Source organism: Falco rusticolus, chromosome 4, assembly GCF_015220075.1.
Source record: "Falco rusticolus isolate bFalRus1 chromosome 4, bFalRus1.pri, whole genome shotgun sequence".
Taxonomy (NCBI): Eukaryota; Metazoa; Chordata; class Aves; order Falconiformes; family Falconidae; genus Falco; species Falco rusticolus.
This window is the reverse complement of record NC_051190.1, coordinates 91,644,596-91,658,654: the sequence shown is the minus strand read 5'-3', so window position 1 is coordinate 91,658,654 and position 14,059 is coordinate 91,644,596. Positions and strand designations below refer to the sequence as shown.

Below are 14,059 nucleotides of genomic sequence, written 5' to 3'. Positions count from 1 at the left end.
CCTTGACTTCAGCCTTCTTTGTTAGTTCTGCATCTTTAAACCTCTGGATATAATGGATACTTGGACTTTGCAATAACATTCATTTAGCTGATGTGTTGGGAAAGACCAGCACTCTAACAGTTAAATAAAGAACACCTTGTTTTCAGCTTTACCACCCTCATTTAGTTGGCTTTTACCCTGTTATTTTTTAAGATTAGACCTTTTTTTAAAAGGGTAGAAGGTTATGGCCTTCAATAGCACAGTATTTGTCTTTTCCCTTGCTTTGAAGCTCTACTGTCTGCTCTGGACAGAAATGCCCTGTTATTTACAATATATGGTATTATTATTTCATGGTTACCACCATCTGCCAAGTGATCACAATGATGCTGTAGTTAATTGCAAAGATATGAGGGAGGGGAGCAGGGAAGCACCTCTGTTTAGTACGGTACCTATTGCTTTTCACTGTGATTGTGTCAACAATTTCCACTGCACCTGCCTTTTTTCTAAACACAGATAACATTCATTCATTAAAAAATGGGATGAAAAAAAGCTTTTCCAGGCCAAAACAGAAGGCAATATTACCCCAAGCTTAATGAAAGCTCTTTACTTTCAAAAATTAGTGCTTCAGTAAGCAAACAATTTAAATTGGTTAATTATTTCATAATACAATATAGAGAAAACCTGCTCTTAAAAGGACTCTAGTACATGCCTAGTTAAGCAACTCTATAAACATATGCATGATAGAGTTAAGCTTCCAACAACCTGCAATGATTTAAGGTTACCCCAGGGAGCACTGCTCCTAAGTCAGTTTTAGGTATGGCTGAGCTTCTAAGATATGGCAAATCTCAGCATCACGCGACAGTTCACCGAAGTTCCAAACATCCACTTCTGTTGGGAATGGAGAACCTGTGCTGTGTGTCCCTGAAGCACTTTTTTCCCCTCCCTCTCTACATTTTTTTTTTTTTGAAAGAGACTGTTGCTCACCTTGAACATCTGCAGAATGCTCTGTGGTCTGTCTTTAAACTGAAAAGTGCATTTTCTCTACATTTTATATTTTTATGAAGAATTGTATATTTCTCAAAAATTTAAGGGGGTAATAATTAACAGTTACAGTCCCCCATCTTGTTTATTGAGGATCCTACTGGGCAGATATTTGGCTATAAAATTAATAAATTTAAGCAGGTCTTAAAGTGTTTTTTTGAGATGAGACAAACCAGAGCATTCAAGTAGGGGACAAGTCCTTAATTCCTGTGTGCATGTGTGGTTTGGCTTCTTTATTTTGTTTCACTGTAAACCAAAATAAGAATGAAATTGAAACAGGAAATCAAGAACATCCTTCTTATACTTCGAAACAACAATGTTCATAATGCAACTAGAGGGGTTTGAGGAAGTGACACTTCTTTCCGGGTCATTTTACCTGCTCATATCATCTTAACAAACAATTTTTTTTTAAAAAAAATCAACATTTAAAAAGCTAATATAAATTATATCACCATCTCCCAGAAAAACAAAAAACAAACCCAGACCCCTCAACCATTTGGATGAAGAGTTCACACACTTCACACCATGTTTTTGAATGCAGCTCAGGCAAGGAGCATAGCATGAGGACTTCAAGCAAAGGCTAAAAGCCAGAGACCTCAGGAGCCACAGGAGGTCCTGCCCACCTCCCCAAAGGAACTCCCCCATCCACACAACCTACAGACACAGGGAGAGATGCAAGGTCCACAGGCTGAGGTGGTATGCTTCAGCCTGCTTCTCCTTACTTACAAACCAACTCACCACTGCCTGCTGTCCACATGCACCTCTTTGGCTTTACACTTAAATGAGAGGTGTAAATAAAAAGCAGGGATTATTTTCAAGGCTTTTTTCTTTTCAGAAAAAAAAATATCTTTGATAAATAAGTAGGTGGAATCTAACTTTCTCAGAGCATTTTGTTGTTGCCTTTACACAAGCACACATGCTTCTTTTAGAGGAAAGGAGAAAAGGGGAAGGGTTTCTACCACAAGGTTAAGAGGTTTTATTTGTTGCTTTTATGTATCAATAAAATCAAATTGCAGGTGTCAAGGGACATTTATTTCAATGCTAAATACCTTATGTTAAGATGTCAATTAAAGTTTTCCTGAAGAGGAAAGTTCCTCAGCAAAAAATGAATGCATTAAGAACGAGTATACCATTCCCCAGAGGATAGAATATAAAACAACCTGTCAAGTAATCAAAGATAACCAAAGAGAATGTGTTAACTCCCTGATGTTTTTTTCTGTTCAGCATCAGGTGAATGCAAGCTCTTTTACCACCTGACGGAGCCCCGTTCTATTAATTCCCTGCTTCTCTCTTTCCATACCCCTTTTATCAGCACTAAAAAGCTTCACAAACTGGTGGCTGACAAAGACATACACTGACTATGCATTATTTTAGGACAACACTGACTCCAACCAGCCAGCAAAAACTGTCAAGCATACATGCCACTTAAAAAGCAAAACAAAATACAGCTATGCTTTGAAACATATGGGACTGTTAATGAAAGTTAAGTTGTATTCAGCACTGGAAGTCTGTATTTCTTACATGCTGTTAAGGGATAGCCATGGCATTCGGTTTGATGCATCTATAAGTGTGGATTGTTCATCCTTAATTCATAAGAGAAGGCAACAGGAAAATTCCATGAATTCAAGAAACTGTTCCAAATCAAACTTCTCATATTTTGACTGAAAATATACAATGTGATAAAAGATACTTGTAGGACCTGGAAACAGCTGTAATCCAGAACTGAGAACTGCATCCTACACCAATAAGACACCTAATTGCACATGGAAAATAACTGTTCCAGGTAGAAGACTTTAACTATACGGATACAAGTACTTAAAAATGTGGGAGCTCTACTTTACCGAGAGCCCCCGAATTCCTTTGAAAACCAACCAACACCATCAAGAAGAGCTGATGCAGATGGGTTTGTTTACTTAAAAAACAAAACAAAAAAAACCCCAAACAAACAAACATACATATCACCCACAGATAAAGCAAACAAAAAATCCCAAACACCAAGACCAACGTGCACTGTAAAAGATCAGTATTAAGGTCTAACTTCTGCTCCCATTCCAACAAATTAAAATGGAGAATATCTGGCCTAGGAAATGCAAATAACATTTTGTTCAGACTATGTAGACAGAAGTATTTCTACTCTGAAGCTCAACTTGTTGCAACATGCTTTTAACATAAAAAGTGCACGTCCTCTGCCAAATTAGCCTTAATTAAATAAAAATGTTTTGAAATATAATGCATAAAGAGAAGGAAAAAGCAGAATTCTTTGCTCTAGGTGTTAAAAATCACATAGCCTTCTGAGCTATTTTTAAAAGCTGTTTAAAGACAGCTTAAGTTCATTACACTACTTACTTTTACATTACATTATTTACCTTTTTTCCTCCTGTTACAAACTGCTTGCAGTGGGATCTTAGAAAATGAGGATGAACAGCAACAATCTGGGATTGGGGGAGGGAGAAGGGAAAAAGAAAAAAAAAAAAAAAGAGAGGATTGTGGCATGAATAAGAGTTTACAGAGCACCATATCACTTCCTGGAATAGATAAGCCTTTGTCAAGTATCAAGTATTACAGCTAAGTTCTTTCTCTGAAATAGAGCCTAGTTGTTTTAGACAAACCTTTTTTGTTTTCCCCCTAGAAAAGAAGAAAATTCTCCGTATTATATGGCACGTGACAAGTCACGCAGTTGACACTGAAGGCCATGTTACACCAAACAACTACGTTTTTTTGCACAGCAGGCAGTAGAATTAGGACCATGCAAGCGCAAGGTTACCCTGATTAAGTCTTGTTTGGAGCCTACCTAGAGGGCACACACACCTCAGTCCCATTGTAGGCCAACCTTGTGTAGCAGCATTAATGCACCTTAAACAGCCTCTTTGCCTTATGTGTTACAAGTCAAGCGTGGGAGATCAAGCTGTAAGAGCAGTAAGGCCCTAGAAGGCAAGTGAGTCACATCTGATGTGTGTGAAAACCTAATGACCTCATTCCTTTATTCCGTCCCGAAGTGGAGCTGCAATATGGAAGACCCCAAGCAGCAAAATGTAACCATTTGCTCACACCACCTTTCCTCCTGCAAGAAATGTTTCTTGTTAAAAAAAGCTGGATCTTCCCATATGCCTACTGGAAGTGCTTTTTCAAGAGTCATGCAGCCACACGTCTCTCATGCAGAGTATAACTGAAGTTCTCCCTTCAGACAAGGTACATCAGCATCACCACCCATTGCTTTATCCCTGAGACAGGTTTAACAGATATGAATTGGTTGCAAAATATTGACCTCACAGTTAGCAGAACCCTCAGAATCTGTATCAAAGATCTACAAAGAAAGAAATATGTTGAGACAGGTAACAGCTGAACCAGGACATTTTCTCTTTCACTTTGCCTTTTGTATTTGAAAAACTCAATAATACTTCTTACAAAACCAAGATCAGCTTTCCTCCTGCCTAACCAGATCAAAAGCTTTTATATTGAGATAGGTAACTATTTTCTAGTGACTTGAATAACATTACAAGGAAGTGGTATTCCTCTCTCTCATTTAGATTCAATGTGACCTTTCTGTTATTGAAGATGAGAACAACACAATTACTAAAGATTAAAACAAGCACTTACCTTAATAGGACAGTCAAATGTTTCATGAAACTCTTCTGCTGAATACAATCCAAACACCTGCACCTAACGAAGTAAATAAAAAACCCCCAAAAATTACCTGGTAACCACTTGACAATTAAAGGTGAATGTAAATCACTAACAACTAGAAGACTGATTTGAATGCTAACAGTTGTGTCTTTTTACCTAAAGAAAAAGTAGTCATAAGTAACAATTCAGAGTTAATTGAGACATCCGAGACATCTTGGGCTTCTATTATGGTGTATCTCCAAATATATGCAGCAGTGCAAAAATACTTATTTTAATCTTTCTCCCCCCCCCCTTTTTTTTTTGTTGTTACAGCACAGCAAAACCTGCAAGTTCCTTTTGCTTTAGGCTGATCAAATCTGTTTAACAGATACTGATCTAAGTAAGGTAAGAGCAACATAATAACATTCAGAGGAAGATAAATTAAAAACACTTCCTTTCTGAAAAAGAACTGTAGGATTTTTTTCCCCTCCAAGCAAGACAGGGTTTACATAAGAAAAAAGAGATTTCTGACAATAAAGCAAAACCAGACTGAAAAACACGTCCCATATGTTTCTTGGCATTCTCTCCTCCTCCCAAGTACATTCAGTGCTATTTCATTTTATTCCGTGACCACTGGAAATGCCTTTCTTGGAAGATTCCTCCTTTCTCACCTGTGTTGGCATCTCAGTACATTTAATAGTCAGCACTGAAATTGTAACCATAGGCCATCAGGATATCTATCAGAATTAATCCATCTGAAGAAGGCTCAACATTAAAAAAAAACACAAAACCAAAATTATGTTTCAACTATCAACAGAATTAAAAGACTTAAATGTTTTCTTAATTTTACTCACAGAACAGGTACAGAGGTATCAAGTGTTAAATATTATTACACTTAGAAGCCATGACTAGACTACAGAATAGGGTTTCTCACGCTTGTTTTAAGTGCAACCCTCTTTTGGGCTCATGTCTTTTCATCCAACATGCAACATTGCCTTACTCAATTCTCAGATCAGACACCTGACAGCTCAGCTCCTGCAGAACTTCAGAGTAAAACAGGGATGAAGACTTAACAGCCAGGAATTAATAACTGATTTACTAATTATGATTTCCATAAAAATGATAGCTGGGTTGCTTTATTGTTATGATTTTAAGAGGTTTCCACCCACTGCCAGAAGCTGTTGGAACATTACCACCTAGCAGGGATGGACACTGCTGGTGGGAGTAGGAAGAAAAAAAGAGCATGCCATGGAGCAACTAGTAGAAAATTGTATCTGACAGCAAATCTACTTTAGAAGGTTCTCAGGCAAGTTTAGTCATTCATCCTTATTGTCTGGAAAAGGTAATCCCTTCAGCAACTGCTCTACATGTTCAACAAGTTGCACCTGAAGATCTAAGAGATCTTTTAACCTTTTTTCTTTCTCTCTCCCCATCCCCACTGCGATTCCTTCAGGAGGAAACCAAAAAAGTCACAGTAACAAAAAATAAAAAAAATCACTAGGCAAAGATCTGCAGAACACAGCCAGCAAATACCAGTAATGGGCCACAAAAAGGGATGTTTAATGGCTCTAAAAAGATCAGTTGAGAGGACGAGACCCCCCCAAAAATTCCTGCAGACAATCAACGAGACACAAGAAAAAAATTAGACTTCGGGTGAACTACAAGAGATTCTAAGCCATCAGAGCAAGGAACTAAACCAGCCTCAGAGTGGCTCAAAGTTCAGCAGGTACAGTGAAGTTAAAAACATCTCAAAACCACCTCATCTGCCTTTCAAGCTTGTCTCCTGGATACATCTCCTAAGCAACATTATCAGCTCTGTCCATTACTCATTAGCGAATATACTGCCTCTAACAACACACTTTAAAAATACTGCTCCATGTACTGTGTAGGGCTGAGCTACTGCTCCAAAGGATTTAGAAAATCAATATTTGGAGACAGTGAGATGTATCGCAAAGCTGTGATTATGTAAGCTAACCAAAGGGTTGTATTCCAGTTGGGCCTTGCTGTAAGCCTAGGAAACCTTCAGGCTGATGTCTAGAGGATTTTGTTTTCTGGGTTTTTGTTTTCATCAGTTGACACAGCATAGCCAATGCAACAGACCAAACAAAACAATAAACAGAGGAAAGGGAAAATAAGACAGAGAGAAGAAAGGAGGATGAAAAAGAAAAGATGTGGTTAAAACACAACACTGCAAACTCCATGGAAGCAGAATCCTCAAAAATGACATAATGTCCCTCTCTAACTAATAAAAATTAATATTAGCATCAGTGCCTTCAATATGTTCATAATACTGCATCCCTTAAGATATTTTATCTTTAAAGAGTATGAAAACAAAATGGAGCCAGTTAACTAAAGAGGAAAAAACAACTCAGCATAAAATACATGTTATCATGTTTACTCAAGGGACACCGTGTAACAGTTTATTACTTCTTAATGTCTTTTATTCTTCAGAGAGAAAGTGATTCTTTTGATATTACAAACCTATATTGGATTTATCTATTTCTACTTTCTATGCCCACTCAGCTCATGACATTTTTGTGTAGCTGGAAAAAGGATTTCATTATGAGAGTCCACTATACTTTCTCAGTCCTGTCTGATTTTAAATACCCAGAACCCCCCATTCCAGTGCAACCAGATTTAGCTGCTGCTTTGCTTCCACATGTGGAAGAAGCACCCAACTTTCAGTAATCAAAAGGCAGGAAAACAAACGTGTTTTATCTTCGAGCCACACTTCTTGAAAAATGATCAGTGTAACACTTCATGGATATGAACAACACAAATGTTGTTACAGGCATTAAACATGACACTAAAACATGTTAAGTACATGGATTTTGAATATAAGGTTTTGGGGGTTTTTCATAAGAAAAGTTACAAGCCAATAAGGGTGCAAACTGTATCACTGTTACCTAATGACATGAGAGCTTCAGCAAAATTGGGAGTCACAGCTAGGTTTTTCAAGACAGCATACAAGTAGGCAAAAAACTAAGCTAAAAAAACTCCACAATTCTCAAGTTGCAAACCAGATCCCCTTCTATTTATTCCAACACCAAAATTATCCTCTTATATTCTAATTTTTCAACAGACAGCCATTTTCCCTGGCCAAGTGGCCAGACTAGAGTGGTGGCAGTGGTTTCAGTTTCTCTTCCTTTCCATGCCAGTAATGACCAGCTGCAGCTGAGTCCGTTGGCAAGGAAGGCTTCTGAAGAACCAAACATGCAGTATAGAAAAGCTGCAAGTGGCTCCCAAAGCACCTGTTGGCCACGTACAACATACAGGTACCAGGTTTTGACATTAGGTCTGGATGCCGCCTGACAAGAAAAGAATTTATGAATTGCGTTGTGCTGCTACACCACCCTCCCAGTCAAAGTAGCTAGTCCAAATGTAGTTTGAGATTGGGAAAGGAAAGGAAAAAAGTAATATAAAATACATCAGACAGCAGAACAGATATGAGGAGGGGGTTCTCATCATACAGCCTTTTTTCCAGAACACAAATAGTTTCTACTTCCCTTATATTGGATCCACTTTGATACTGGAAAATGCACTGCCTACCTATTGCAAAAGTCTTTTGCAGTGGTTAAGAGGACATACCTTCATTAACTGGTAGAAAATACCTGCATCAACCCAGCTGGCTCAAAATTGACAGGTCTTTTTAGAATACCTTTTTTTTTTGTTTAAAACTGATTTAAGAAAACTAAGCTGTTTCACTTTTTCCTATTTTCACTTACCTGAGTTAGTGAAAAAATTGCAACCACTTGTACAAGTGGTTAACTTCTTAAAAGACAAACACTCCCGCTGTAGTAAGGAAAGAGCTATAAGGAGTATAAAGTTAACTTTCATTATGACCCAGGAGCTCAAAGTGCTACATTATCTGGCCAGAAATTTATGCCATTTTTTTTACACAGTAGCACATGCAAGTATGTTTTTTCACCCGTTTTAGGGGTGGATTCTTTCACAGAGATGCACCTTTCTGGGTCAAGCAGAAAGTCTAACTTGTAAAACACCCAGATCTTTCAAATCTCCAGATGAGCTTTTCAGTGTAGAATATGGTGAAGTATCAAAGTCCCTGGACTCTATGAATGCAAATATGATTAATTTGTACTTCTGTTACTCTGGCCCTAGCTTGGGAACCATAGCTTAGACCAGGGGTCCTCAAACTTTTTAACCAGGGGGCCAGTGCGCGGATGAAGTGGCAGGCAGTCATCTGCGGCTGCTTGGTTTCCCTCCAACCCCTGGCGGGGGGTGGTGGTGGTGGGGGTGGTGTCTGTAAGTACCGGGGGCCGGACTGAGGACCCTGGGGGGCCGTATCCAGCCCACAGGCCGTAGTTTGAGGACCCCTGGCTTAAACTGTCTTGTATAGCAGGTAATGTCACCTACTGGATCCACAATAGCTATTTCACTAAATGAATACAGTTTCACCATTTAAAGTATTGGGAGTCTTTTTAAATACAGCCACACCAGAGTAGGGATTATGGATATTTGAATGTTTCTGAAATCAAATACGTAGTTTTAATATTAATTTAATATATGAAAAATACGTGTGGCTTGCAGATTTGCTGCAACAGATGTATTTCAAGTCAGTAATCCAGTCACATCTGAGGAGCCCTTACAGCAAGCGGTTGCTTCCCCCCACCATTCAAAACACCCAAACCAACAATGCTAGCTCAACGTTTTTATTACCTTACACAATTACTGACCCTTCCCATATCTTGCTTACACAATTAGGACACTCTTGCTGTGTTTCTCACAGGCTGTAAAATTCTACAACCCACTTTGATAGGGACTAGTATCCCAATTACTGCGTCAAGATACTGACATCAAGATATCTCTGAGAAACAAAAGGCTTGGATACATAAACTGGCTGCCTGCCTGCTGAGGGAAAAAACCCACTTATTTGGAAGGAAAAAAACCAAGCACAAACAGTCTAAAGGGGTTGTTTCCCCAATTTGCCTACTGCAAAATCCAGTCTTATTTTTAATTTATAGAACTTCTACTCAATGGGATACATCCATTAGGATCACCAACACTCCTTCTCTCCCCCCCAGTCTACTCTGTAAGAAATATTCTTCTCGGTAAGCCAGACGGATATTGAGAAATGCTTTAAATGATTTTTAATGTACTGCATTTGTATATAAGCATTATATTAAAAAAGAAGTTTAAATACACCCTGTGCATTAGAATTTTATCATTGCAAACCAACATTAGAAAAGACTGCCATCGACTTAAAAACAAAAAAGACATTCTTATAAGTGGAAAATCAATCACCAAACCCACTAAATGTCACAGCTCAACATTCCAGAGAAGCACTGATAATTGTTAGTTATACACTGCACAAATGATATATGTTCTCAGTCAGGAAAGTAGGTGCCAGTTTTTTAGGAAACTGTACATATATTGATTTTACATTTATTTAATGTGGCTGTTGTAAGACACTTTATTCTTCTGATAAACTATGATTGCTTATCAAAAGATTCTATAATTCAAGAGAAACATTCATAACGTGTGTGAAAATGAAAACCACCAGCCCACAGAAATCATGCCCACAAAATCCAATTTTGTGGATTTATAGCAGAAAGGCATTAAACTACTGTCTTGCAGGAACAGCAGAGTAGTCACTGAAGTATAACTGGCACAGCAGTAATGATTAAGGTGACATGTCCTCCTGCCACAGCTGTTAATCAGCTTAATACCAGTTACATTATTGACATTCTTGTAATTACTTTTCCTACGGCACATTTGTGCAAAATATATTTGACTTTAATTTTGAGTATTCAAAGGTGAGCTCAGTTCTCAAAAATGAATGGTCAAAGCGGTGGGGCTAAATGCAGGAATTAACTCCACAGGTATCACAATTATCTCAAGTGTAATACTGAGGACTACCTACTACCTCATTAAACACATCAACAGGTTTGTTGTACCTTGCCATCTTCTGAGCAAACACCCATGTGTTCTCCACTTTCATCCAGGCTGATCTGATTTATCTTGACTGGGCTCTAGAAAAAGAAAAAAAGACTTTTCAAGTTGACTTCAAAGTTATCTCACCAACCACATGCTTTAACACCCCCCACACTTCCTGAGATTTCTGTGTTAATGGTTGTGTACTGTTTAGTTGCATGAACCACAAAACGCCACAGAATAGGTATTTCTCTGACAGTGCCAAAGGACAGCCTTCTTCCCAGCCTTTTGCCTAACCCAGAAATCTGACATTTTTTGCAGTTCTGTGCCTGAGGGCTCTGGAGCTCCCAAGGAAGTGTCAGGCTCCCAGACCTTCAGCATCTACACCTCCGCACCACAACTGTTTGTTAAAAACCACCTCCACTATCAAAATTTAGCATAAAACACACTGACCACACAGGCATCAAGGCAACTAAAAATTCTTCTGGTTTGGTCTGATGGCTATACTGGTAGTTACGTCTTCCTTCAAATCCCTTCTCTTGCTTTCATTTTTGCCTCTAATAGTGTTCTCAGAAGCAAGTATTAGAAGGTATTGAAGTGCAACATAGGTGTACTCATTCTTAGACAAATACTGAGAAAAGCCTGAAGGCTGCCCCAGTTCAACAAATTTTCCTTTCACTATCCAGATACACTTTTGGTTCTAATCTACAGGGTTATATGGCATCTGTTACTGTTTACTTCAGCTTAAACATCTATCCTTACCCTAAGTACCGAGGACTAACTTAGAACATCATTTGGGTAATGTGATGTACAACCTCTCACACAGAAAACCCCATCCAATTTTATTCAAGTACCAAGAACCTTTTTATGTACCATGAGCCTGATTTCACCCTCTGTTACAAATACCTTACCATTTCAAGCATCACTGAAGGATCTTCATCCAAGGAAGTCTCTCTCATACATTTAAGAACTTTTCTTAGTCTCATAAAATTTTGATTGGATTGAACCACAAAGCAGATCGCTTCTGTAGTTCTGAGCATGTTAAGAGAGAAATCCATCGTATGTTTGTGTGAAAGCAAAGTGTCACTGGAACAGGGCTGGAGTTGTGGGGTCACGTTAGATGTTACACAACTGTGTCTAAAATATCACAGGTCTTTATATAAACTATGGCAGTTGGAATTACATAAAAAGTACATAATAAAAATTCATATAAAAACACTGTCCAGATGATTTACCTACACAAGATAAACTGAGGTCCTGTCACAGCCTTCAGAAAGCTATTCCCCATAATCTTTGACACAAAAAAAAAAAAATCCAACTCAGGGAAAAAAAGTAGTCTTCTCTTCCACCTTGAAAAGAATACACGCCCAAATTTCATTTTCTAGAAGCTTCTTTCTAGTCAAGGGTGAACAACCGAACCTTGCACTGCAACAGTTGCCTGATGAGCTGAGGAAAGGATGCTGTCAGCCCTTTTGTCTTCCCATTTCCTTGCATGCAGGAAACACCACTCTTGGTCCCACTTTGTGTCACCACAAAACGCTACCTGGAAATACCACAATTACTGCCTATCACAAAATGGTCTTTCTGCTGTGCGTTGTTTGCCAAAAACTGCACTGCTGAAGAAGTCAGCTGATTTTCCTTGACTTATGTGCTCCAGAAGTATTTTCGTTTGCCACAGAACAGTTATGCTGCCTTGCTGCATTTCACAATCTGAAGCCAGTGCATCAGTGGCACTGCAGGCAGCTGGTGCACATTCCCCAGCTCCACTCCTCCAGGCACATTGGGAGGTGTCAGGTGAGGAACACAGCTCAAGCCCATCAGCCTGCTGGTATGGTCAACATCCTTGTGAAAGCTCTGATTCTCAGATGCTACACACACAGCTGGCTAATTCCAGAACTGGAGGATGTGGAGTAAGGCAATACACGTCAGTTGTCAGTCTTGCTTTCTAGAAGCTTCATAAATACTGCTAGCATGCACTTTTATTCCTGCCTTACCTTAAAAATACCCTTCTAAAGTTCTGTTTTGCTCATCAAAGTGCAAAAGAAGATTTTCTCTCTGACAAGGGGGGTAAAAAAAAAAAAAAAAAAAAAGAATAACTAATGCCAGCATGTCTCCACCATTCCCTCTACAATGAGAAACAACTCTGGCCCTCTTAAAGGACAAGCACAGAAAATTCAACTGAATTCATTATGTAAGTGGCCTGTTCTTTTGTTCTGGGCTACATGTAAGTTGCCATTGCCACAACTTTCTCACAAAGGTTCTTTTATTACTCTGCAACTGGAAGGGCAAAAAGTCCATCTTGAATAGCCCCATCTTGACACGGGATCATACTCTACAGTGTTCACAACTGGCCATGTTCCTCACATGTCTCCAGTACCTACATCTGCCATCAGGGCTGACATGACAGCAATAGCAGCTCTAACAGCACTCCTGTGTGATGGGCCTTCTTGGAGACACTCTACTGCAGCAAAGCCCAAGACAAAAAGGAACAGAACAGGACACACCAGGAGAGTCAACAGCTCAATCCCACAGTCCACACTGTTCCCATTTTGCTGCCAAATGCCTCTGGTAAAGTTCAACAATGAAGAAATGAAGTGTAGGAAGTAGGCAAGGTAGTTGACGTAAGTTATCTTCATATAAAAGTTGAAAGCAAGGGGCAGGATGGTGGAATTATCTGTGATGCTGTGGTTTGAAAGCCACATGGCATAATTTAGAGATTAATCATTGTAGAGGACTGTATGAAAAATTTATTTGTATAAAGGTTGTGATGATTGTTAAAAAAAAAAGGGGGGGGAATTGTAGAGTAATGAAGCTGGGTTAATTATCATTGATAATATACAGCTGTGGGTTGTCTTCAGGGGCAGTGGGTTGATAGATAAGGCGCAGCTGTGGCTGGTTGTGTTAAGAGGCTGGGCAGCCACGGAAGAGCAGAGAGAAAAGAGAGCATGTCCTGGGTGAGGAGAGATGAGGAGAAGGCAGCAGAGGGACTGGCATGAAGAGTATGCTGGTATGAGATGGTAAAAGACCTTGTTGCAGCTTGATAGTCTGGAGAGTGCCAAGACAAACTATGTGATTGCACTCAGGTAACCAAACAGTGCCTTGCAAGGCAAACCTCTCCTTATATACATGCAGAACGTTGTCAGTGGGGGGAAAGGTGATTCCACAGTATCTGCATTTTTCCCACATTCAAAATTGTGCACAATACTTCAGAATTGTTTGTGGAGTAGAAATTTGATGATACAGTGTTTCATAACACTGTATATAACTGGCAAGGTGCTAGCTTTCTGCATGGCCAACACCTCTGTTTGTCACTTGAACTTTTCCTTTCTCCAATTATTTTTTTCCTGTTGCCTGCAATATGCATGCATGGCAATCAGAGAAGACAAATTCAACTCACTCACACAAACCTCCAGCCAAGTTCCAACAGGAGGCACTATTCTAGATGATATTCACAAGGCAAAGCAAACTAAATTTTTTTCAGCACTCAAGCTGAATTGGCACTATTGGCTGCTAGCCTGTTCACTGACTTTACCAGTCAGAGCTT

The 14,059-nt window shown here is 39.1% G+C and overlaps 1 protein-coding gene across 3 annotated transcripts in view; it reads right to left on the bottom strand.

Annotated features, from left to right (window-relative positions):
* Window positions 1-14,059, bottom strand: part of VPS41 (VPS41 subunit of HOPS complex) — a 107,780-nt gene that overhangs the window by 55,489 nt on the left and 38,232 nt on the right. For 2 of the 3 annotated variants that reach the window (XM_037383295.1, XM_037383296.1), the window contains exons 5-7: window positions 10,539-10,613; window positions 4,618-4,680; window positions 3,387-3,452 (exon numbers count right to left, since the gene is read on the bottom strand). In XM_037383295.1, the coding sequence (XP_037239192.1) occupies window positions 3,387-3,452; window positions 4,618-4,680; window positions 10,539-10,613 (204 nt within the window). Of the gene's footprint in view, window positions 1-3,386; window positions 3,453-4,617; window positions 4,681-10,538; window positions 10,614-14,059 lie in introns of those variants that run through there. The other variant, XM_037383297.1, reaches the window with a different exon arrangement.